The following is a 24,785-nucleotide window of genomic DNA, read 5'->3' as shown; positions in this document are numbered from 1 at the left end:
GAAAGTTCTCTCATGAACATAATCCACTATCCAATTCCGTAGGAATTTCTCAATTAGAGCAGCCAGCAGAGCAACAAATTGATTGATTCCCATCATTCCCACCTCAGCAGAGAGAGGAGGAGATGCTGCAGATGCGATGCTCCTGCTAGCAACACAGAAGATACATGCGACACAGGAGACTGCAGGCACGTAATCCTGTTAGGCAAAACTTTGGACAGGCCTTCAGGACACCAGCCTCGCCACCACCCAAACTTCCACGTCCCTCGAACGAACGAACTTCCAGCAGCCGTTCCATCCAGCAAATGCGCAATTTTCAGCTTCACTTGGCCCATGAAACAAATTCGAGACTGAGACTGAGACGGCGACAGCGACGAGCCCAAGGATGAGTGCAGGGGCATGTCATCCTTAATTGAAAAAATAAAAAGCAGAGCAGCGATTCTTACAGCATCCTTCTGCTCCCATTTCTTTATCGGCGGTACGGTGGTTCGGCGGTTCCACGGCGGCGGCTGTTCATTTACAGGACAGCGCACCTTTTCTTCGCGTGCGATTTTTCGGGGAAATTGCGCTGCTCAATTACAGCGAGTCCTTGTGCCTGTGCCTGTGCCTCTCTCTCTCCTTTTATTCACCGTTGACTTGGCCAGGACAATTGCCGCGGAAGGGGCACAGATACAGAGAAGGGATACAGATACAAAAGTCGCGATCTTACTACGTTTCAAATTAAACCCAAATGGGGTTTAATGCGCAACAAGAGAGAAGCGCAGAGAAGAGAAGAGAAGAGACAACGACAGCAGCGTCTTTAAGTTAACAAAAAGATACGAATACTCCGCGGGTTCCATGTGCCAGGAGAAGAGGTAAATGTCTGTACATCCTTTCACTCTCTGATTTATTTCCCTGTTGCAACGGAGATGCCGTTTGCCCCTTAATGAATCCTAATTCGAGTACTCAACAATTCGGCGTATCATAAATTTTAAATTAACCCCAATTTCTGGGTATCCAAAGGGGTTGCTCTCAATGCAAATATTTACGCCATTCGCCAGCGAGCAAAATGAAAATGAAAATGAAAAGCCAAAGCCAAGCCTTACTCGCTTTCAATTAGCCCTGTGGCTGTTGGCACTAAAGAGAGGGAGAGAGAGAGAGAGAGAGCCAGGTGGAAAGGGAAAACCCAAAGAAAGCCATTTAGGCTGGCTTTTAGGTATCCATTCGACAGCCACAGAGAGAGATGTGGGGTAACCTCAGCAGAGGACGACTCGTTCAAGGAGTTCGTTCGTGCTCACTTAGCGCAAATGGCTGGCACTCAAAGGATAACTATGAACAGAATCCAAGCAATTACTCTTGCCTAATGGTGGCCAATGAGGTAAAGTCGGTTAATTACCCGACTTTTATTATTTTCCAAGAAAGAGAAACCAAAGACTTCAATTATAAGAAGCAAGGGAATAAAGTTTGAATATCACTCTTAAAAGAGCATAAAGGATATATCCTTTCTGCGTATCTCCCGCTTCCAGCTGAGCAGCCACCCATCGAGAGAGCTGCGGGCTGTACCCTTAAGAGACTGTGTCTCCCATTGAAAACGAGACGAAACGTTAGGACGGAGACGGGATACTGTGATGGGCCGAAGCCTCGTCTGTGGTCAACACACACAAATCGGGGCTAATCAAAGTGGGCCACCAAGCGTCGCCCAAAGGGCCTAGCGGGGGAATTTAATGACTTTTAGAAAACTGAATCGTAAATGTCAACAAATGGATGCGAAACTTGTTGGCTGGGTCTGAAACTCAAACTGGAACCAGGACTGGGGTGGGGCTGGGGCTGAATTGCGGCCAAAAAGTCAGACAGTCAGTCCGCCATGAGAGCTGCCGCAAGGACACAATGCACAATGCAACAGACTGTCCGGTAGGTCGTAAAACTTCCTCGTAGACAATGCCACAAGCAGCGGGACACTAGCAGCAGCAGCAGCATCCTCATCCTCATCTCACAGATGGGCACTGAGCACGTACTCGGAACAAAAAGCAAAGGATCGAAGCAACGAACGGCTGTGTTTTATTTTTGCATTATGACAAACTCAAGAACCAGCCAGCCAGCAAGGTGTGTCCCAAGGGGAACCACACAGAACTGAACAGAACTGAAGAGAACAGAACAGAGCAGAACAGAGAGTACGAGCAGAAGATGGCTCATAAATTGCAAATGAAATGAGCCAAAACGAATTTCAATTTCTTCTTTTAGAGAACTGAATGGGCAATGAGGAATGTAGAGGGAGCAAGAGAGAGAGAGGGAGAGGGTGGCAGAGAGATCAGAGATGCTTTCTCTATAGAGTATTTTGCACTAATTAACAACAAATGATGACATTGGACACAAGAGCGTCTAAAAATCTATAAAAAAAAAAAGAAAGAAAAAAAGGAAACCGACTGAAAAAAAACTATAGGAAAAACCATCTGCCACTCGCAAATCCTGAGGCTCGAAAGTGTTGGACCGTTGCAGTGAACGGGACCACGGGACCACCCGTTGACCTCCTGCTGTTCCCGAGGCTCGTGCTTCGGTTCAAGGCTCGAGGTCGGGTATTGAGATGTCCTGCTGGCGTTTCCCAAATCCGATTATGGACTTTGCTTCTTTCCCTCTCTCCTCACTCGCTCTCTGTCCACAAAATATCAACCTTAATTTATGGCCAAAAACGATTAGAGCGCCGATGGAATTTCATTATATACTCACTCACAATAGATGGGAAATCTAATCGAGCTTACCTGCAAAGAGATGAAAAACCAATTCATTTGATTACGGACGAAGTAATACATAAATAGTGCATATAAAAATGTAATTATAAAAGATTTCTGCACCGATTGAGCTCAAATTTTGAAAAAATATACTAGGTAAAAGCTATTTAATATAGAATCAGCCTAAAAACTAAGTTATTCGGCACAGCATCGAAATGAATGCCTTTCGTCGACATCCCACACAGGAGGATCAAGAAAAGGGATGGCAAATGTTACTGAGCAAGAGCTGGAATCCGTACGAGAGAGGTTCTCACTAGGGTAGCGCTAGCGATAAAGAAGGAGAGAAGACAGCTTTACTGCAAAGCCACTCTGTGAGAGAGAGAGAGAGAGAGAGAGTATCAATACAATACCCCATAGAAAAGCCAAGGAACATTTTGATTGCAAGTAATTTATTCGCTTTTCAGAACTTTTCATATAAGTTAGAGCCAGTCAGCCAGTCAGCCAGTCAGCCAGGTAGATCAGCCAATAGATTGCAATCAGCAAATCGGCTCCACTGGCAGTACACCATTGGCCAGGCCCAGAATGATGGCGGTTATCTCGTACCAGGCCACATTCTCCAGCACCGCATTCAGGGGCGGCACAATGAGATCCTCCATGAACTGGGAGACCTCTGCGGGATTGTCGTTGACCAGGAGCTCCAAGTAGTCCTTGACCAAATCGTTGATAAACTTTGTGTAGAGGCGACTGTGCATGATACCCGTGGTCTGGGACCGGGCCTCGCCCAGCTGCCAGTTCACCTTCCAGCTCTTCACGTACACTCCGCTGGTGGATGTCGTCGGACGGATAATGAAGCTGCCATAGGCGCGGAAGTCGATCAGCTCCAGGCTGAAGACACCGTCGCCCCACAGGGCGAAGTCGGAGCCGAAGAGCCGGGCCAGAATGTCGAGCATGTACTTGGAGCTGCGCACGGAAACCCGCGGGAAGTTGATGTCGAACTTGATGGTGTGCAGAATGTTGTTCCACTCGAGCTTCGCGAACTCGTAGCCATCGAGACCCTCCAGAGTGAGTTCCGTGAAGTTCCCCCGGCACCTGCACGGCAAAAGGTTTTTTGGTTACACATGTATTCGCGATTCCCCTGATCAGTCACAGTCGAATTTTACCCAAGGCTCTGCGTGGCAAGGGCCACCTCCTGGTAGGCTATCTGGGCGGGGGCCAGCACCGGCACACCCCGTGCCGGATAGCCGCAACGCATCTGCAGGCGCAGGAACTCCGTCAGCTCTCGAAGCTGATCATCGAAGAGCTTCGAGGAGCCCAAGGAGCAGCAGAGGAGGGTCACAAATATCACACACAAAGTTCTCATGATGAAAGCGAATACTGAACTGCAGAACTAGCGAGCTACTGATTCAGCCACTGAATCAGCCAGTAGCCAGACCCAACCAACGCTCCAATCAGCAAAACCGATTACCCCCTTAAGTAGCGCTGGGGCATCGATAAGATTGGATTAGCTGCAGGTGTTCCAAAGATAGGAAAACTCAAGACCATCCGATTCTCACACACCCATCCGACCGAGCCTCGATCGCGCTCTCGAGTCGAACAGCAATCCCATCGTCATGCACACGAAATGTATTTTGTTTTTTCGACTATCGGCAATTCCCAATAGGAGCAATGGGAGCGATCAGTGGGGAGCACAGCCATAAGGATTCAGTATATCGACAAAGCTTTTATTGAAAGTGCTAGTATGATGAGCCTAGGCCCAGGGATCGGCTTGGGGGTCACAGTCGACGACAATCGGATCGTCCTCCTGCACGCCATCGCTGCTGGAGAGGATCAGGTCGACAATGGTCCAGAAGTCCTTGCCCTTGAGCATCTTGTTCACGCGTGGCACGAGGGTGTCCTCGATGGTGTCGGATATGGCCTGCTGGTTGTCGTTGATGGCCTTGACCACCACATTCTCCAGCTGGCGGTTGATGGCGCGGTTGATCTTGCCGTGGCCCATAAACCCGCTAATGTCCGACTCCACGGACTCCAGCGAGATTGTGGTCTTCAGCGAGGTGATCTTAGCGGAACCCCAGAGCATGGGCAGCTTGTACTTGAGGGTGCCGGCAATGCGGAGGTTTTTCAGGTCAAAGAGCAGGTCTCCGGTGCCCTCGTACTCGACGGACAGACCCAGCTGGCGCAGGGCGTCGATCAGGGTGTCAGTGCTGTACTTCTCGGCGGTGGTGTCGATGTTCTTGAACAGGAAGTCGAATTTCACCTTGCTGGTGATGATGTTCAGCTTGAACTTGCTGATCTTAAAGTCGTCTAGGCCGGCGATCTTCAGGTGGAACACGTTGTTAAGGGTCTCGAAGATGCCACGCTTGAAGTCCAGGTCGAACTCGTTGATGCGGAGTGGGGCCAGCACGGGGATGCCGTACTGCGGCCATCCGCATTCCATATTCTTCTGCAGCTTGCGGATGAAGCGGCGTGCTTGCCACGACAGAATGAATTGGGGGGCAACTGCATAGAATGGGATTTTCACATTTATTTAGTTTTCTGAGATGGGGAAGTGGGGGGGCTCGAGTGGAGGAGTCTTACCTTCCACACCCTCCTCGGGCTCGGCGAAAAGGTCAATGTCGCCATTCTGGTCGGCCAACTCGAGCAGACGCTGCTCCACCCGATTGGGCAGGGTGCCGGCGGCACAGACTGCCACCAGGCAGGCCAAGACTACCAGGAAACGCATGTTGATTGTGGCTGTGGCTGTGGCTGTTAGTAACTGCTTACTGAAGCGCCTAACCGCCAACGAGGGCCTTTTATACCCGATCCAATCAATAACCGAAATCCGGGGCGATAAGAGGATAACGGAGAGGCAGCGGATGGCCAGGGAGATAATGGGGCAGAGAAATTCGCTAATTAAAACGTAGATCGTGGTCATGGTCGTGGGGTAAGTTGAATTGCTTTTTATTTGCTGGTGTTTACTGTTTAGAGCTCGTTTAGGTTTAGGTCTGCCTCGACTCGACGGCCAGCCAGGGGGCCGGAGTGGGGTTGCAGGTGCCGGACACCATGGACAGCATCGAGAGCAGATACCAGACCTTGTGGCCCTTGAGCTTCTGGTTGATCATGGGCACGAATATCTCCTCGATATGCTTGCTGATGGCCTCCTGCTGGCCGTTAATGAACGCGGGCACCTCGTAGTCGATCATGTCGTTGATGAATTCGTTGATCCTGCCGTTTCCCATGACGCCGCCAATGTTGGAGGACACGCCGCCCAGTCCGATGGTGCACTGGAACTTGGAGATCTTGATGGATCCGAACAGGAAGGGCATCTTGTACTTGAACTGGCCCTGGATGGACAGATTCTCCAGCGCAAAGGACATGGGGGCGGTGCTCTCGTAGCGCACGCTCAGACCCAGCTGCCTGAGCAAGTCCACGAAGGTGTCGGTGTTCAGGAAGTGGGCGCTGGCCTTCAGATGCTTGAAGTTGAAGTGGAACTGCACCTTCTTGTTGAAGGTGTAGCTGACCTTCAGCTTCTTGATCTCCATGTCCTCCAAGCCATCGAATCGGAAGCGCAAAAACTGCAACAGCGTGCTAGAGTTCAAGACGGAGTTAGTTTCCGTTTCCCAATCTCAATCCCAATCCCAATCCCAATGCTCAAACGCTGACTTACTCAACAACAGACTCGGCCAGATGGATCTGCAGATCGGCATTGGTGTAGGGTGCCAGGGGAGGGATACCGTACTCGGGCCAGCCGCAGGGCATCTGGTTGAGCATCCCCTTGATGGCCTTCTTGACCGATCCGTTCAGAATCAGGCCCTGGGTGTCGGGCTTCGCAGCTGTGGCAATATGAGTCACAAGAGAGAGTCTCTACAAGTCTCTTCAGATTCTAAAGTCAACAGCCTAGGAGGACACTTACGATTGCGCTCGACCAGACGGTCCCATTCCTGCTCGCTCAAGAGCTCCACATCGTAGGCCGCGACGCAGGCCAAAAGGGCCACAAAAGTATAGGCGAAAGCTTTCATGGTGTAGCCAGCTGTTGAATGACACCACCTGGGCCTGCCTTTTATACCCACACAAGCCTAGGGGGACGGGGCCCAGACGGGGGTTCGACTACTTAAGTTAGACAGCTAAATCCTAATCACGACCCCTGATTAGTCGGCTATTGCCGGAATCGATCGGATTTCACGATACGCTCCCGATTTAGAGCACAGAACATCCATCCAACCATTCTACGGGGAGGTACTTGCCCGAGCAGCATGCCACACAAGTGGCTTGTTTTTGGCCCAATCTCCCAATTGGCCAATCGAGTGTCAATATCGCTTCAAATGGGGAATATATATGGCCTATCATTGCGACATAGTTAAATGGCTTTGGTGTTGTCGTTGGCTTTGGCTTTGGCTACCGAAAACTGCGTCAGACGACGACTTCATGCAGGTGTCCACGGATTACCGACCGATCTAATCAGTCCTCACTCCCAGCTCGAATGGGGGTACATTCTGTGCACACACAAAGGTGCTGCGGGTCTTCTCGACTTTACACCTCCTTGGTGCCGGCATTGCCACACAAAGTCTATAAAGGTAGAGTTTGCGTCCGACAAATCCCAGCATGCCAGTAGGTATTTGTATACCCTTTACCATTTTCCTACAGGGAATTCGACAGTCCACCTGCTGTCTGTTGTCCTCCATAACGTTCTATTAATAATCCTCTTGCTAAGTCTCTTAAATAAACCAATCAAGTCCATCGGCCATAAATCACACTCGAACATTTTATGATTATTAATCAAACAACAAACAATTCGCAGAGTTAAGATCCAGGGAAGTACGTGGATTATATTAAGCCAAGCCACTGGCATTTTTTGTGCTCGATTCCGAAAATAAAACCTCCATGTTGATCGATTTCAGTGGATCGACATCCGGCTAACTCCATAATTCCATTTCATTCTATTCATTCCATCCTCGGTCTACTGGGAATGGTCCATTCCACGTTCTCATGTGACTGGCAAATAACAGCTGATTTTTCCATTTCAATCAATACAAAATTCAATATAATATAGCCACACATCCGATCTGTTATCATGGAGAATGCTCTCTTTTCTGTGTCAATTCGTTTATGGGAAATTATTTCCCATCTTTCGGTGAATGTTCACTAGGGGACCAGGGGAGAGAAGAGTTTCCTTTGCTACAATATTATCTCCAACCTTTGTTCGATTTGTAATCGTTTTACATCAAAATATAGATAAGTCTAACTAGTAAGTGGCAGCTGGCCGAACATTACAGAGAAATGAATCGTTCGGAATCAACAATACACAATATTCTCAGTTGAAGAGATTTCTTCCGGACTGGATAGGATTGTTTTCATGCTATTAAATTATCCATTTACATATGAATTTCTATTGGCCTAATTTTAACCCTATTCAAGGTTAAAATGGTTAACCAAAAGGGCAAGCCAATGGCAAGACAAGGAAATCACAATTCTCCAAAGGGACCTTTGGAAAGTTTCATTAGAGAGTTTTATGCCATCTAGAGATCTGATCATTATTTCCTCGGGCTAAGTGCCCTGATTAATATAAATAATCATCGAAATTAAAAATTCTCCAATGGATCGAGGAGCCATAGCCATGCCCCACAGCCCAGAAGCAGAGCCAGATAAGACAGCAAATAGGCATTGATCGAATATCGCTAATCAAATCGTACTCGAGACCAGCAGGCGGGGGCAGGGCCTTATCACACACCACCTGGGCGTGGGTCTATAAAAAGCTGCGGGCCCGTCCGGACGATTGAGTAGTATAAATACGGTTCGTACTGCGATCAGTTTGTAGGACTCAAAAGTCAGCAGCAATAATGAAAATCTTCGTGGCTCTCTTGGCATTCGTTGCCTACGCCAGCGCGGCGTCCGTGGGCGAGCCCATCGGTGAGTGAAGAGCCAGCGTCTCTATTGATCTCTATTGAAATCATTCCTAATTTGCGTTTCCTTGTCGATCTATCAGACTCCCAGTCGATCTCCAGCACCATTGAGGATATGATCTACGGCATTCAGGAGCAGATGCCCTGCGGCTTTGCCGGCCTGGGCATTCCCCCACTAGCCCCACTCCGAATCGACCACAAGAACATTGACATCGACACGAGCGGTTTTAAGGCCAAGGGCAGCATCGATCACTTCCGTCTGAATGGCATGAACGACTTCGAGATTGACGAGATGAAGGTCAATGCCCTCACCAGCAAGGTCACCTACAAGTTCAGCTTCCGCAACGTGAACGTGGACACCAGCTACGATCTGACGGTGCTGCTGAAGAAGTTCGGCTTCACCATCAACCTGATCGGCGCTGGACACGCCAAGTTCGCCATCAAGGACATGGTCATCTGGGGCACCCTCAAGTACTCCCTGGGCGTCATCTCCGGCAAACTGAAGCTCAAGTCCCTGGAGGTTCGCACCCACTTGGGCGAGGTCGACTCCGAGATCGAAGGCATCATGGGCCATGGCATGATCAACGAGAAGATGAACCTGTACCTCGCCGAGGCCGTCGAGACGGCAGTCAACGAGAACGAGGACCTGATCGCCGACACCATCGAGTCGATTGCCCTGCCCGCGGTCAACAATGTCCTCGACGATATCAGCGTTGCCGATGTCATCGCCGGCTCCGGTGGCGATGGTGAGGGTGGCGAGAAGGAGGTCTGCATTCCCCCAGAGTTGGAATGGTGAATGAATCCACGCACTGATTAAAACACAGTTCTAGAGTGAACCCATTATGATTAACGTTGGTTTTTATTTTCCCCGTTGGCTTTTCCTCTCCTGTCTCTTTTCCTTCGGCATTTGCTAGATTTGCAACACTAACCAGCGACTAATCTAAAGCTTTCCTTATCGGAGGGGGGGTGGCTTTATAGCACTTTGCGAAATTTCTTGCCGATTAACGAATGCTGCTACATATACAGATAGTTTATCTGAACGATGTAGGGACTATATAAGAGCCAGGGACTCCGCTGGCCTTGGTTAGTGGTGTTTTACTCACTGAAGAAGACAAGTTGACTCGTGTAGTGTCGAGTTTTGTGCCTGCATAAAGATGAAGTCCTGTGTTTTGATCGCCGTTCTCCTGGCCCTGGGCCACTGCCAGGCCGCCGAAGTGGCCGAACCATTGGCTGGTAAGAGCCCAAAGTAAGACCGGGTGTGGCAAGAGGCTAACTAAACACGAACTTCCTTTAGTTGAGGGTCGCTCCATGGGCAGCATAATCTTGGATCTATTGGAGGTGTTCAGAAGACTTCTGGAGACGGGCTATGGACCAATGCCCAAGATGGCTCCCGCCGAGGTCAAGCACCAGACCTTCAAGTTCAGCACCGGAGAGTTTAGCGCCAGCGGAGAGATCAACGACTTTGTGCTGGAGGGCCTCAACGGCTTCGAGGTGATCATCATGGACGTGGACGCGATCCGGAGTCGTGTGGACTTCGAGCTGAACTTCGGGAGCATCAACTTCACGACCCAGTACCAGGCCGACGTGGGCAGTGGGTATCGGATGAAGCGCGACGGAGGCGCCTACCTGGCCCTGGAGGACTTCAACCTGAAGGGACGGATCTCCTATTCGCTGGGCATCATCTCGAAACAAATGAAGGTGAAGAGCGTCCTTGTCTACCCCTCGGTGGGCAACGTGGCCTCGGAGATCGAGAACCTTTCCAAGTACCGCATCTTCAACCGAAAGCTAAACGAGATCGTCGAGGAGTTCATCACGCTGACGGTTAACGAAAACACAGAGTTCGTGGCCACTTGGTTCAACGAGCTGGTGACTCCTCTCTGCAACGACCTCATTGGGGATCGTACCCTGAGCGACCTCATTGCCATTATTACCGGCGCAAAAAACTAGTCCGCAAATAAAACATAATAAAACCGATCCAAAGTCTTGATGTTAAATTTGCCTATAATCGGCAGCCATAAACCCATTGTGTTTTTTTAGCAGCCCACCAGCAGCTGCAAAACAGAGCCAAACAGCCAACCATTGATTTGCTTAATCTAATCGTTCAGATTAGTCTCATAGTCGCATTTCCTTTTGCACAGTTTGATTATTCCAGCCATAGTCGTCAGAGAAGGGTTCGAGTACAGTCTCTCAGCCGCACGTGTCCAGAGGCAGGGGCAGGGATCCACAAACATACATATGTACATACAATTATGTAGATGTGGTCGTACGATACTCTGGTTGGAGCCCTCCCTGAGAATCAAAGGGGAGAGTTTAGCCATATATGTATGTATGTAGTACATATTATGTACATGGTTCTTAAGATTTGTACACTGTGTCATATAAAGAATATACTACAATTGATTGGCCTTGAAAAAAACCTATTTTCCTGATCCAATCTGGCAATTTTGTTTGCGGAGATTATTTCTATTGCAAAAATCCATGCCACGCCCACATTACCTACTATAAAACGGAGATATTAAAAACGAAAACAATATTAAACTGTAAAATCGCGAGTATTGTCATGTTTCTACATGTACAACTACAGCACAACTACATTAATACATAAATGTACACGTACGCCGCATCGACATGGCCCTTTTTTGTGGGTAATTTTGAAGCAATCGAACCAAAACTAATTAGTTGGTTTTAATTTCCTGTTCGACGGGACACGCCAAATGACACTTCTTCATGCATTTGACATGAATTCTACAGCAGTTCCTGCAAACGCCCCAAAAGTATGCTACACATTCAAAACAAATCGTTCAGTTCATTTAAATTTTAAACGTCCCAAAAAATTCTACGAAATTTTACACTAATTTGGGAAAGAGCCACCTAGCTGTAATCGAATGTTGTTATCGGCAAATCGGATTTTCTCTCGCTGATAATTACTCGAATCAGAATGCAATGATCGCTGAAAACCATTCTAATCAGAATACAATGGTGAAAGAGACGATAACTTCAACATTTACGGAATCCTTAGATCATTTTGTACTACATACATACATACATATGTATGTATGTATGTGTCTACGTATGTATGTATATCGGTCGAGGTTGGTCGAAAGCAGATTATCGATCATTTGTATGCATTTAAGAATGCAAGATAAGAATGCACTTGTCTCTATGCTGGGCACAGTAGGACTCGGATGGTACCACTGGAGGTACTTCTGTTGAATTTTATAAATTTTACAGTTTATTACTGCATCCCCATTATGTTTCTATGAGTGTAAAAATCTATTCGTATGTGTATTCCTATGTGTATGTACATACATATGTGTATATATCTATCTATGTGTTCTTATCGTGCTTATGTTCGAAAAATACTCGTTGCCACTTTTTGCGCTTAGGCCAATGGCATACTCAGTCCGACGAACTTTCCTTGTTACATTTTTTTAGGTAAACAATTATCACAGACAATAAAGTACAATTACAGTACAACGTACTGTTACTGTTGATTAGCAACTTTTGTTAAGGGTCAAGGACAATTTCTATTTACTATGTACTATATTAAGTTAAATGCGGGACCAACGGACGAAAACGGAGATTGTGCAACAGGAATTTATATGTTCCTGGTGGCCAAGTCGGACGGATGGATGCGGTTTAACCTTAGCCTGGTTCTGCTCCTTACCAATCTTCTAGCGAGGAGTTCGGGCGGCTCCTTAGTTTGGTCAAGTATCTTGTGGCTTGCTCGTAATAATGTCACCGACTGAGGGGACTCCAAGGTCTTTGGCGTTGTCTCTATTACGGACATACATACATACAGCACCCACAGATCTTTGTGTTCTGAAACACCCTGATACTGTGAATGTTCGTTTTTGCTGCGATACCATAGACCTGGATGCCATACCTCCATGCAGGCGCCAGGATTACCTTATACATATATGCGGATCTTGCTGACCAGGCTGAGCTTGTTGTTAGGCTTAAGAAGCCAGTGGAGTTTTCTAGCCTTGCTTTCCAAGGCGCTTCTGACCATCCTTGTGTGGCTGGCAAAGGTCAGGCGGGTGTCCCGCGTGATTCCGAGGTACTTATATTACATGAACCGAGATAACACCTAATATTGTAGCTAAAGTATATGGTCGTACTCCTTGTATTGGTATACAGTGCAAGAGAAGGCTGGGGTCGGGGGAAGTTCGCCATTCCATAGAAGATGGAATGCAAATGCAATACGATTTCTTCAGGGTTATAATGCTTGCATATTAAGCTTTCCAAGAAAGGATCACATGTCTAATTTGGAATACTGGACGTGTCTCAAAAACAGTCCTGAAAGTGGGGAAGTGCGGCACTACTATTTCAATGACCACAGCTGTATGTAATCGGACTAAATGATAAACTTTGTGCCCGTACTCCGGCGAATGGTCTCTGTTCGTGTCTTTTTAAACTAATGCAACCTTTCGCTAATGGGAAATTTGTAGTGCCCAATCAGATGATACTCTACGAGTGATATTGTTCGAAAGCTCTATTGTGGCATCAGCTGAAGTGGCCTTGAAAACTCAGAACCTAGACCAATCTATAATATACATATGTATGAATGTATGTACATCCTATGTCCATACTTATACATCGTATTACTCTCACTCTCTGGAAACGTGCCCAAAATCCACGCACATACATATGTGCGACGCAATAATACAGAAATCTGAAAATTCATTGAAAATAATTATCACCATCTACAGAGCCGTCGCTCAGAGAGAACTAAATTGTACTCTAAAGCTGCAAAGCCTTCGTGCGCTTATCAGCAGCTTAGCTTTCTAGGCGAATCGAACAGCCCATCGCATCGCTTCCAATTAAATATATTTACATATATTTCGACCAATACTCAGTTCATAACCGACATCCATACACAGAGGACGCAGCATCATCTAGACCCTAAACGAGAGAATGCTGCTCAAATATTTCCCCCTGCTTTTGCTGGCTCAGGTGAGTGTAGGCGATAATCCCTCGGTATTATCATCCGCTTATTATCGATCTATCAATCGATCTGATCTTTCTGGCAGCTCGTGCTGGCGGCACCCACAGTTCGCGATCCGACATCGAGCAACAAGTCGGACGATCCGGTGCAGAGGCAACTGGAACAGGAGGCCCGCGAGGAGACCGTCAGGCTGCTAAACGGCCTCTTCCGAGCACAAATCGCATACTTTACGGAGGTGAAGGCCAAGCTGAACCCCCAGTCGAGGAGGGCCACTGACATAGATCTTTATGTGTCGCGCGTGAACGAGGCGATTGCGGAGAACGATCTGGACAAGAAGGATCAAATATGGCTTGATATCTTCGAAGATGTAAGTGTGGAATCCTTCAGGAAAAAGATCTCTTACTAGTTTCCGTCCAATTTAGTTCAGGAAATCGCCTTTATTGCTGAACAGACAGTCTGAAACGGGCCTCAGCGATGACGAGTACAAGGCCCTGCTCACGGATGGGAAACTGCAGGAGATCTCAAAGAGTTTCGTCTCCGAAGTGGCGGCATATTTCTGGAAAATGGCCAAGCTCAGTGGCAGGGTCGTGGAGAACCACTTCGAGGGGCTATCGAATGACATTATCCGTAACTGAACACAGAAAACAGCAATAAACCCAATATGTGTGACACTCGAGTGGAATATCTCTCTTTTAGCGTCATAATCTCATCCCAACATCGACATATGTGGGATGATTTGATCTTCAAACCGTTTGATATTTAACCATTTTTCTCTGCCATTCATCACAGTTTGCCATATATGAAAGTACAGTGCGTTCAATAACAATATAGCATAGGCATATACTCCTACATATGTACTTGTGTATATGAATAATCCGATATAGAGACGCTTTTGCACACAGAAAAACTAAATGAAATGGGCTTTAATTAAACTCTGATACTCGTATAGTCCAACAGTCTTACTGTTTCGAAACGCAAAATATTGGTATGTATAATTGTATTGTAGGAGGGAGGCAGAGGAAGAACCCTCAAACGGAATGATAAATTTCTTCAGAGCTGTCACGATTTCGTGAATCATTCGCCAGCGGGCGAGCAGAGCACCAAATTCGGGCACATTATAAGACTCAATTGCCTCGCCGCAAAATTCTCTCTCGAATTTGCATTTCTTTTGTTCAGCTTTTTATTGAAACTCGCAACAAATTGTTGTGCAATTCCGAATGACGAAAATAGCAAATGCCAGCAAAGTGCAAGATACTATTTTTAATGCAATTTGCGTTAAAAATAGACGAGAGTCACGGATGGGAGTGGAGCTAGGGGGGCATTATAACCAATTCAATCCCAATGGCATCTCCGGCCGTGTCACGCTATCGAGCGCATCGACGCACAACAGCGATTGTTCCACTTCCGAATGGCACAGACAGAATGGCAGTGGCGGCGGACCATAATTCTTTTGACAATCCGCATGTCAATATTATTGTACAATTAAGAATAAATAAACAGCAGTTCCGAGGGCGCGGGCCGATAAGAGGGGCCTACCCGACACTTGACGGAGATACGTATCAACGGAACCGGCCGCGATGATGGGCGGTGTCGGAGGCTGCCACATTCTTTTCCAATAAGTTTAAAGATAACAGTGAAAATTAAAAATGCAATTATTAAATAAATGGGCAGAACTGGAAGTAGATACGCTGACAGAGCGGCGACTGAAGAGAAGACGAGAACTTGAAACTTTGGAAGAACTAAAAAATTAAAAGTTATTTTCGGCACAAGATAACGAACGATTAGATTGATACGAAATAACTCTGATTGATATACATTAATTAAATTCGATTCAAATAAAACAACAACTCAATGCTCAAGCCTAATTGCTAGGCGACAGCTCTTTCATTCGTGTCATATGTCTAGCTATCAAATTCTTATTAGATTATGTGGGACTAAATTCGGAAACTTTTATAAAAGACTAACAGAATTATAGAAACATGCTTCTGATGTTGATGCTGACGAATATACTCGTATCTATGGGACTCAAATTATTCCTACTTTAAGGTAAACTTTTGTGTTGATTCCAGTTTCTATCTGTATATTTACCCTCGGGACTTTTGCCACACATAGTCGAATATTCTGATTCCGAAAAGTCTGTCTAAATGGAAACAGCTAAAGGAACCAGGCCGTATATTCATTAGTCGAGTGTTATTTTCGGAATTACAAAAATGAAAAAACAACAAATATGTCGTTGAATGGCAAGGCATACTCTGCTAGGCTCTAGTTTCGCTGATAAGGTTTTTCTTATTCCCAAATTCTATAATAATTGTAATGTTCAGTTTCAAGTATTTCATCAAGAATTTCGATATAATGCAAGGTGCAGGGAGTACTTGCTGTGATTCTATAGTATTACGCACCAAGCTGCTTCCACTGCATTCGAAATTAGTTCTATGCCACTGTTCCATTCGATGGTTGATGATGGTGGTGCCACTGGGTTATATCCCTTTTGTGTTCACTTTTGATAAACTTTTGCAGGGAATCCACATCATCCCGCAAAGGTATTACATAACAATTAATCAGTATCGTTCCATGACTGTTGGCTGCAGCTCTTTTAACAGTTCAACAGTGGCCCATCGTGGCCAAAGGGCACATGAACTTTTATTGTAATCCCAACAAATAGTCGAGGGGCGCTAATTGCATTCGCTTTAATGGGAAAGCCGGGAGACCGGACACCCTCGCGACGGACGCGACGTCGCGGGCCATTTGAGATAAGAGAGGAAATTTGTTTTTTTGACTACCGCCAGCGGCGTTTTACTTTATTCGTGTGTTGTATCTGTATCTGCCAGTCCCCCGACTACTACTCCTTTTATTCACAAGAAAAATAAAAACAAACAGACAAATATGTATATGTATGTACATATGTATATGTATGTAGGTATGAGTACAAGTGTGTTCGGAGATACGCAAGTTATTTCTGTCCGTAGAACTATTAGGTATTTTGTGGTAACGATGCGATTGATATGCTTATATCGTCTTTTTATGGTTTATTAAAGCCATTTAATGGCTTTGCCAATATGCAAATCGGTGTGACACATGGAGAGCCCAATGGACTACAGAACTATTGCCCAGCCATTTGATTCTGTCAAACAAAAGACGGAACGAAGACCGAATTTCTTCATCGACTTTTGTTGAGCTTCCACTTAAGTGCTTTCGACCTTCTCCCGTTATTGTTGGAGCCTATAAATAAACAAGCATTTCGAACGGAAAATGCCAATAGTAGGTTTTGCTTTCAAGCAACTAAACAACGTAGAAACGCTATACGATATCCATTCCAACTAGACTATTAGATGCCCATGCCTCAGAAATCGCATGGTATCTCTTATGGGATCGAAAAGTTCACTTGTCCGTCGCCACTGCTACACAGACAAAGCATACCCCTCTGCTGCCCGCGTTTACAAGGTATTATTGAAGGCATCATTCATCATTCTGTCCCTTTCCCAATTCCCGAGTCCCGCAAAGACAAACGAACTAGAATCGGGAAAGGAATCGACAATAAGAAAGTCGCGTGCAAAACTGTCTATTGGACTGTCTCCTCTCGTGTTTCCTACTTGCATACATACCTACATACGTATGTATTTATGTACATACATATGTAATGTATGAACATACATACAATATGTATCTGGTTTGCACGATAAGAGCGCGGACAGAAAAGGCATGTTCTTCAGGCAGCAACAACAATAACAACAACAACAAGGGCAGGAGGCGGACTCTGACGATTTTGTTTACATTTTCGGGAAGCCGCGAGAGATTTTCTAATAAACCATTTAAGAACCGGTTTTTTTGGTTTTCGGTTTTCGTTTGTGAGCGGATTCGGATTCGGTTTTGAGATGTTGTTGCTGCTGCGAGAGGAGGAAGAAAAAGAAGAAGAAGAAGGTAGCATCGAGCATCAAATTTCATGCCCCGCACATTGAGGCGGCTCTGTAGCTGAAGCTGCGACTGTGGCAGCGGCACGGAGGAACACGACACACACACACACACACAGACACATTGGAAATTGGGCAGAAAAGCTTGTTTTAAACAAAAAGCGAAGCTCTTTCTTTTTGGAAACGACAACGACAACACTTTCAATGGCCTCTGCCGTCCGTCTGCTGTTCCCGCTTCAATGGACATTTTGGCAACAATCAGAAGGGGGTTGGTATTGGTTGCTTCATAGATTTTCGGTCAGAGATTAGCATAAAGCACTCCAAACAAAGACAACCACAAGTCCAGTCCATAACAAATAACAAACAACAATGGAGGCAGCCCAAAGAGGTGTGGAACATGTTTAATCAAGAGATTTCTATCTATTCTAAAGGATCCAAGGGTCTTGACCCATGCCCATACGGCGCATAATGCGCACGATGCGAAATGCAGGAAAATTCAATTCAATGATGAGACTTGGACTCACCTTCAATGCAGACCACATGGTCCCGAATGGATTGGGCTATCTGGGCATCGGATAGGGGCAGCAAATCGATCAGATCGTATATGGCATAGATCGATGGGTGGACGCTCTCGAAGCGCTGGATCTCCTGGCGTATGGCTAAAGAGTTGCTTATCAGCGGTTGCGGAGGCTGGGTGGCGACCAGCATTGAGGATGACGATGAGGACGAGGCCGATCGATCCCCCAATAGTTGGGTGGTTGTGGGCGTCTGATTATGATGACGCTGCTGCTGCTGCGGCTGGGGCTGCGTCAGATGATGGCTCTGGAGCTGGAGCTGGTGCGGATGCGACAACGAGTGCGGATGATAGTTACTCATTGCGTAGGCGTCAAAATCGAGAATTAGCCAACGTTTTTAATTAACTTAAATTGCGTCCGATCGAGCAGGGTAAATGTAAACTAAACACACACACAAACAAACACACACGCACACGGCATACGACACTCAAGCGATGGCACAATTTTCCTGAATCGCGACGCGCAGCAACATTTTCCAAAAACACAATCAAACGACGGCACGACGACGACAATTATGGGGAGCCTCCACAGCACGCACTGTCAGTTGGGATGGTAGTCAGACGAATATCTGTAGAGCATTTGCCCCCCGCGGAGTCAACTCAATTCAATAGATCGATTTTTACACCTGCACAAACAATCAAAACAGAGCGAAAATTACGGTAGTTCACGACGGGGCGGGCGGGGGCAGCGCAGCATAGGTTTTTCTCTGCTCTGCTGGAATCTGCGACAAGTGTGACCGCGGACTTATCAACAAAATATACCCCAAAAATATACCATATCATTTTCATAATAAATACCGTAAATATACCGAGGAAAATCATATTTCTCAACTTTGATATTCGATTTAATATTACAAACTAGTTAGGACTCTCACCATTAAACACATAATTTTATCAGATTGATGAATACATTTTTTACAATATAGTTTGTTCTATGGACCTCCAATTATTGGATTGCTTATAAAATAAAGTTTAATCAAAAACTCACGTGGTAACTACACGGTAACTACACATTTGCTACATATCAACGTCTTTTTTTTAGTACCTTGTATACCCATGGAGGCAATGTTTATAATCTCAGGCTCCAATGAGTGCAGAGTCTACTCAGTCTCTGTTTTAATGATACTATTGAAACTTTGCAGCTTGCAGAATCGGGAGCGAGATAATTGTATAAACAGAGCACAAATCAAATGCATGAATAGGTAAAAAACGTGCCAATCTAAGCTTCGAACAACAAATTTAACATTAATTCAAGGAAATAGGGTACAAAAATGTCCATTGCATCAGCAACAATGACGTCAAATTCCGGTGCACACTTACATTTTATGCTTTGGCCGTTTTTGTTTGAACCCTATTATGTAAACAATCCAATAAAAATAAGATCTGAAAACTAGCCAATCTTGTAAAAAAATTGATTGATGAATTGGATAAAATTATTTGCTTAGGGATGAGAGGGCTAGCTAGCTAGTAATATTCAACAGAATATTAAAATCGAGGAATATCCGCATCTTTTCGCGTCCGTCAGTATATTTACGGTATATTTTGATAATGACAAGGTATATTTCGAAATATTTCTGAGGGTCAAGCGGTATATTTTACCTATAAATGCACTGCTTGTCGGTGACCATCGCATGTCGTAATTTTAATTTACTAAAAATAAAGTGCAAACAGCAACTATGGCACAAAGCAGACTTGAGAAAATCGGGACTATCTTTACCAGGTAAGCAGGCTTCCGCCAATGCACCACACACACTGATACCACCTGCTTTTTCTTAAAAGGGTTCAGGGTCTGCTCCGTGGGGGTGCCATGAAAACAGAGGACAAGCCAATCTGGTATGACGTCTACGCCGCTTTTCCACCCAAGGCGGAGCCCCGTTTCGACAGACCAGCTCCCGAGGTGCCAGTGCGCAACATATTCTATGCTGAGGATGTAGTAAGAGCGTATGTTTGAGACTGCCGGCCGTTCATTACTTAGAGCCAAAACTAATTTGTCGATTTGTCCATGCACAGGAAACTGCACAAGCATAACAGGCCCAATGAAACGATATCCCTGTTCGACAACAAGCGGAGTACACAGTCGCAGCAGTTTTTGCAGATCTACAGCAACCTTAAGGCCCAGGGAGCCCTGGATGAGCAGAGAATATACGAGACGGCATTGGACTTTTTGGCGGAGCAGCGGCAGCAATCCCGTCTTGACGCCACCACGGAGGAACCTGCTGTCGCAGGCACCGATCTAGACGTAGAGACGAAAAGCCAGCTAATGAGCGACTTCATGGAGGCTGGCGGGCAGCAAGACAAGTTCTCAAGTCCGCCCAAAGAAAGGAAAAAGGACAGCGGCGTGGGCATTAACATAGGCAGCTTGTTCAAGGATTAGTCGAAATTGTTTATAAACTAAAAATATATGTATGCATACATTTCAAACGGCCAAAGCATCGTTTTGCGACTCGTGACTGAGCTGCGTCTGCAGATTGGAGAGCTTGTTCTTCAGCACTTGGACGCCCATAATGACGATGTTCTCCGGCTTGAGGGCCCCCGAGGACTCTACGTTGAAAAAGAACTTGTTTGGCTTGGCCTCCCAGTTGTAGGGGGCCTCGAATTGATCGTCCTCCAGTTCGGTGTGCTCGCTCTTGGGCCACTCGTCCGGCTTGGGGTAGAGGGTGTGCCGCATGGAGTTATCCGGATCGTATTCGAAGCACACGCCGGCGGTGGGGTTCCACTTGGCGTGCTCCTTTCCAAAGCCCTTCTTGGCATAGGCACGCAGCTTCAGTTCCTGTCCCTTCCTCAGTTTTATAATTAGGATCTCATCACTGCTTTCGCCGTATTCGTTATCCTCCTCTCCCTGGTTACGGGAGGTTACCGGCAGCACTTTTGCATTGCTGGACTTCAGGTCAGCGGTAGTCACGTGGCGCGTCTGCTCCTCGTTGCACTTGACGTCAAGGGTGAACTCCACGCTGCATTCGGGACAGAAGTCCAGGCAGATGCAATCCCGCGTGTACTGGAGACGCTCGACCACATCGTCGGATATCAACGGAATCAGCCCGATGCGATGGGCCAGAAACTCGTCCGACAGCACTGTGGAGTTGGCTTCTAGTTGCACCCAGTCGATGGCCAGCGTTGGAGTCTCGGCAATGAAAACGCGCCGCAGACTGTTGGCCACGCTGAGCTCGGTGTCCTCCAGCACGAATTTCACATTGTCGTCCGTTAGCTCGGTTATCTGCACGTTGGGTTGATTGGCATACGGCATTATTGCTGGCTAGTTTGTTTTTGTTTTGTTTTTATTAAGAAAATTAAAAACAGCGGCGGAAAAAAGCGGCGAGGTAGTGATGGGAGTAAAACCGATAGCACGAGCGGCACAGATATCGAATCAGTGCTGCCAAATTTGTATCAGAAAAATAGCTGTTTTTCTGGAAAAGAAATTAATAATAGCCAAAAACTTCATAACGAATTGGTCATTACTCTAAAATAGCTTACTTGGCAACACTGATGCGCACATTTCTGATTTTGCAAGAATGTTGCGAAATATACGTTTTTATTGCAAAATTGCCGCGAGAACGGATTTAAAAGCAATCAAATTGGATTTCAAGGAGCTACGACACGAGACAAAGGTGCCACAAATGCCGGTGGACACTGCCATTCCAGACACAATCGCCAACAGAGTGGAGATTGACACAAAAACCATTCAATTGCTGGAGCGGCTCTCCCTAGTGGATCTGGATAGTGAACAGGCATTGGAAACGCTCAAGAGCAGCATCCAGTTTGCGGACAAGATAGCCCACATCAATACGGACAACGTTCGGCCTCTCTACACCGTGCTCGAGAATCAGCAGCTCCAATTACGCAACGACGAGGTGAACGAAGGCGACTGCCGTGTGGAGCTGCTGAAAAACGCCAAGGTGACAGACGAGGACTACTACGTCTCGCCGCCGGGCAATATTCCGCTGGAACAATGAGTCGTCTGAGTCGTTGCTTCAGGTCTTTGGAATCCGCTGGCTTCTTTCGCGTCCTAGATGACAGCCGAGTCGAGCTGCTTGCTCACGGACACGCCTATGCCGATCTGCTGAAACAACAGTGGCTAAGTCTGCGGCCGCTGGCTGCATATTTGGGCACTAGCGATTCCTCTGAAGCAGTTTTCTCCACCCCCCTCCAGCGTTTTTCCTTCGCCCGCACCGAACGATTCCGTTCCCACTTCGAGCAGCTGGTTCGAGAGCATCCCCGAAAGGCAAAATGTCCCACACTCCTAAAGCATCTGTGCACCTCATCCTCATCCTCCTGCCAGCCCGAGCCCTTCTTAGGCCACAAGGCTCCCGTTACGCATTTAATTACCGACTTTTTGGTGGAGCCCTATCGCGCCCTAGAGCACTTTTACAATATGCAGCGCGAGAGCAAGATTTGGTGGATGAGGTACTCTTCGAATCCCAGTCGCTACCGAATCGTACCCCACGAACTGCCGGTTGAGGTGGATGCCAAACACTGTCAAGCCATCGACATCGTATGTAGGTTCGGCGAAGAGGTAGGAGTGGCAGTAGAGCAACTGAGCATGGTGATGCTGCAGGGCGATGATTTCCGACTGCCCGATGCGAGGACGGACCAATCCCTGCCGCCGGCTGTCATACGATCTGTGATTGAGCTGGAAACAGCCACCTGCGGTAAGCATTCCGGCAATTCTGCCCTATGCAATTCCTTTGAATTGATTTTTTTAATCTTTCGCTTGGGCACAGCTCTACTTTTGGATGGCTGTGACCACGGACGCGAGACTCAATCGCTGTTGCTGAACCGTGTTCTGGCGCCCTATCAGTGTGGAATCGCCTGCCTGAAAGGTCGATCCAGCCCAGCCAGGAGACTTGGCTGACCTTTGCCTTCACATAAAAGACGTCCTTCACCGGGCAGGGCTGCGCCTTTGCCAAGGCGATGGATATGCCCTGACAAAGGATGCTTCCGAACTGAGGGAACATATGGAAAAATCGGATATGCTGGGTGTGCCTTATACGCTGCTCGTGAGCGAGCAAACGCTCCAAAACGGATTGCTGCAGCTGCGCAGCCGAGACACCAGGCTGGCGGAGACCATACACATAAGCGATGTACCAGACTATTTACTGAATATATTTAAACACTAATACCCTACATGAAATCGCAAAGATATTGGCGCACGTTGAAGCCGACCACCTTGCCGATGTAGAGCACAAACTCGAGGCCGACCGTGCATTGGAGCCGGGCCGAGCCGTCCATTATATTCTGCTCGCCAGAGACAAAGCTGAGCAGCTTGAGGTGAACCAATGTGGAGATCTGAGACAGCAGGTTGCAGGTGAGGCCCACTTTCTCCTCAAGAATGGCGTAGAAGATGGCCAACAAGCGATCAATGCTGAAAGATTTGGGTCCCAGGGTCGTGGACATCTTCTCTGTAGTCTGGAAAGGTTCAGAAAGTGTTAAGATGTTCACCGGCAACGGAGTAAATGAACGCACCTTGGCTCTGGCATTGACTGTCTGCATTCTCTTACGCTGCTTTCCATGGTGCTTGACGAACAGCCGTTTGTCCTGGTTGGCCGAGTTGTGACTGGCCAAAAAGGCAGCAATAAGTAGATATTTGGCATAGTAGGGCAACTCAAGCGACTGCGCCAGCTTGCGAACGCTCTGATCCTCGATGGGTGCTGATCCCTCCTGCTCTTCCGGAGGCTTGTCTATTCGCATATAGATCTGGGTGAGGGCGGATCTCAAGGGTCCAGCAATGTGTCGCCACAGCCGGGAGACATCTGTAGACTCAACGGTGCCATCCAAAACGGGCTCCAAGTAAATGGAGAAACATTTACGGGCCGTCAACTGCAGCTCGGGCACGTCCCGGCAAGCCTTGTAGAATACGCTGAGGAAGAGATTTAGGTAGTTGCTATAGAAGTCCTCGGTGAGGGCCGATTCGCAGATCGCGAGGCGCTGGCCATCCTTCGAAAATTGCTTAAGAAGGTGCCCTCGCACCTGAAAAAAGTCCGAGCTGAGAATTCGTTGCGTCTCTGCCTTGTTGTACTGGGCCAAATGCAGGCTAATGACTTCCGTCAGACCCGTTTTGTTGTAAAACTTCTCGAAGGGAATCTGTGACAGGAGAATCACACATAGATTGAGGCTGGTCAGCTGCTGGAGTCGCAGCAAAACGGGCAGTACATTTGCATCCATGTCACGCAAGCGCTCGGCATTGTCTACGACTATCAGGAAGCTCTGGAATCTCGCTCCCTGGTCATGCCAACGACGCAGCTGCTCCACAAACTCAAGCATGTTATCGGCACGAACGGCTTCCCCTGTGGCCGGACGCGGAGCCAGTGAGTCCAACATGTTCTCCAGCATTATTTTTGTGCTATAGCACTCGATGCACTCGATGTTCGCAATGCGAACAGCTTGCTGCCTGCTGCATTCTCGGAGGAATGCTCTGGTTAGGGCTGTTTTTCCTGTCCCACTGTGCCCGAACAGATAGATTGCCGAAGGATAGGCCTCCCGCGAGTCTCCAATCAGTTCGCCCAGTGTTTTGATGGCTGCCTCCCGGCAAGGAAACACCGGCTCCAAAGCGGCGCAGATATTTTCCATTTGTTGTGATTTTCTTGCAAACAGCTGCAGGGCAGGGAATCAAAGCGCGCCAACGCGATGCGAGCACTGTAACCGATAACACCGACATTGAGACATCGTGCCGATATTTCGGGTGATTGATTTCGGCGGCATCAGGCTATACTTTGACTTATGCTGTTCTGACATTAGACTTTGCTAACTTTTCTGCGAAGAGAGAGATAGCAAGATGGACAA

The 24,785-nt window shown here is 47.1% G+C and overlaps 12 protein-coding genes across 12 annotated transcripts in view; 6 read left to right on the top strand and 6 right to left on the bottom strand.

Annotated features, from left to right (window-relative positions):
* The window catches only part of LOC111075808 (centaurin-gamma-1A), a 62,792-nt gene extending 44,063 nt beyond the window's left edge, over positions 1-18,729 (bottom strand). The window contains exon 1 of the mRNA XM_022369298.2: positions 17,959-18,729. Coding sequence (XP_022224990.2) covers positions 17,959-18,310 — 352 coding nt within the window. The 5' untranslated portion in view covers positions 18,311-18,729. The remainder of the gene's footprint in view (positions 1-17,958) is intronic.
* On the bottom strand, positions 3,200-4,109 carry LOC111081310. Its single transcript, XM_022377333.2, has 2 exons — positions 3,863-4,109; positions 3,200-3,791 (listed from the first exon to the last, which is right to left on the bottom strand). The coding sequence occupies exons 1-2, from the start codon at positions 4,060-4,062 to the stop codon at positions 3,239-3,241; spliced, it is 753 nt and encodes a 250-aa protein (XP_022233025.2). The 5' UTR covers positions 4,063-4,109; the 3' UTR covers positions 3,200-3,238.
* Positions 4,403-5,469, bottom strand: LOC111075809. Its single transcript, XM_022369299.2, has 2 exons — positions 5,277-5,469; positions 4,403-5,198 (listed from the first exon to the last, which is right to left on the bottom strand). The coding sequence occupies exons 1-2, from the start codon at positions 5,419-5,421 to the stop codon at positions 4,450-4,452; spliced, it is 894 nt and encodes a 297-aa protein (XP_022224991.2). The 5' UTR covers positions 5,422-5,469; the 3' UTR covers positions 4,403-4,449.
* On the bottom strand, positions 5,624-6,719 carry LOC111075810. The gene is made up of 3 exons (XM_022369300.2): positions 6,592-6,719; positions 6,346-6,511; positions 5,624-6,266 (listed from the first exon to the last, which is right to left on the bottom strand). Exons 1-3 carry the CDS (start codon positions 6,695-6,697, stop codon positions 5,678-5,680), a joined length of 861 nt encoding a protein of 286 aa, XP_022224992.2. The 5' UTR covers positions 6,698-6,719; the 3' UTR covers positions 5,624-5,677.
* On the top strand, positions 8,459-9,421 carry LOC111075812. Its single transcript, XM_022369301.2, has 2 exons — positions 8,459-8,585; positions 8,662-9,421. Exons 1-2 carry the CDS (start codon positions 8,516-8,518, stop codon positions 9,372-9,374), a joined length of 783 nt encoding a protein of 260 aa, XP_022224993.1. The 5' UTR covers positions 8,459-8,515; the 3' UTR covers positions 9,375-9,421.
* Positions 9,657-10,597, top strand: LOC111075814. The gene is made up of 2 exons (XM_022369303.2): positions 9,657-9,811; positions 9,873-10,597. Exons 1-2 carry the CDS (start codon positions 9,733-9,735, stop codon positions 10,523-10,525), a joined length of 732 nt encoding a protein of 243 aa, XP_022224995.2. The 5' UTR covers positions 9,657-9,732; the 3' UTR covers positions 10,526-10,597.
* LOC111075815 lies at positions 13,425-14,202 on the top strand. The gene is made up of 3 exons (XM_022369305.2): positions 13,425-13,534; positions 13,612-13,893; positions 13,949-14,202. Exons 1-3 carry the CDS (start codon positions 13,496-13,498, stop codon positions 14,159-14,161), a joined length of 534 nt encoding a protein of 177 aa, XP_022224997.1. The 5' UTR covers positions 13,425-13,495; the 3' UTR covers positions 14,162-14,202.
* An 887-nt stretch (positions 18,730-19,616) lies between the features above and the next one.
* On the top strand, positions 19,617-20,429 carry LOC111075768 (probable 28S ribosomal protein S23, mitochondrial). The gene is made up of 3 exons (XM_022369243.2): positions 19,617-19,728; positions 19,788-19,949; positions 20,019-20,429. Exons 1-3 carry the CDS (start codon positions 19,685-19,687, stop codon positions 20,380-20,382), a joined length of 570 nt encoding a protein of 189 aa, XP_022224935.2. The 5' UTR covers positions 19,617-19,684; the 3' UTR covers positions 20,383-20,429.
* On the bottom strand, positions 20,371-21,365 carry LOC111075767 (DNA-directed RNA polymerase II subunit RPB3). The gene has a single exon (XM_022369242.1). The coding sequence runs from the start codon at positions 21,250-21,252 to the stop codon at positions 20,425-20,427; it is 828 nt and encodes a 275-aa protein (XP_022224934.1). The 5' UTR covers positions 21,253-21,365; the 3' UTR covers positions 20,371-20,424.
* A 99-nt stretch (positions 21,366-21,464) lies between these two features.
* LOC111075769 (glutamyl-tRNA(Gln) amidotransferase subunit C, mitochondrial) lies at positions 21,465-21,958 on the top strand. Its single transcript, XM_022369245.2, has one exon. It carries the CDS (start codon positions 21,518-21,520, stop codon positions 21,956-21,958), a length of 441 nt encoding a protein of 146 aa, XP_022224937.1. The 5' UTR covers positions 21,465-21,517.
* LOC111075766 (DNA polymerase subunit gamma-2, mitochondrial) lies at positions 21,955-23,124 on the top strand. Its single transcript, XM_022369241.2, is given in 3 exon segments — positions 21,955-22,654; positions 22,727-22,827; positions 22,829-23,124. Coding segments are annotated over 3 exon segments (1,095 nt in total). The 3' UTR covers positions 23,123-23,124.
* LOC111075762 (origin recognition complex subunit 5) lies at positions 23,088-24,736 on the bottom strand. The gene is made up of 2 exons (XM_022369239.2): positions 23,469-24,736; positions 23,088-23,411 (listed from the first exon to the last, which is right to left on the bottom strand). The coding sequence occupies exons 1-2, from the start codon at positions 24,570-24,572 to the stop codon at positions 23,127-23,129; spliced, it is 1,389 nt and encodes a 462-aa protein (XP_022224931.1). The 5' UTR covers positions 24,573-24,736; the 3' UTR covers positions 23,088-23,126.
* Positions 24,737-24,785: the final 49 nt, after the last annotated feature.

This window comes from Drosophila obscura, unplaced genomic scaffold, assembly GCF_018151105.1.
Source record: "Drosophila obscura isolate BZ-5 IFL unplaced genomic scaffold, ASM1815110v1 contig_46, whole genome shotgun sequence".
Taxonomy (NCBI): domain Eukaryota; kingdom Metazoa; phylum Arthropoda; class Insecta; order Diptera; family Drosophilidae; genus Drosophila; species Drosophila obscura.
The sequence above is the reverse complement of the archived record's forward strand: the minus strand, read 5'-3'. Positions and strand labels throughout refer to the sequence as shown.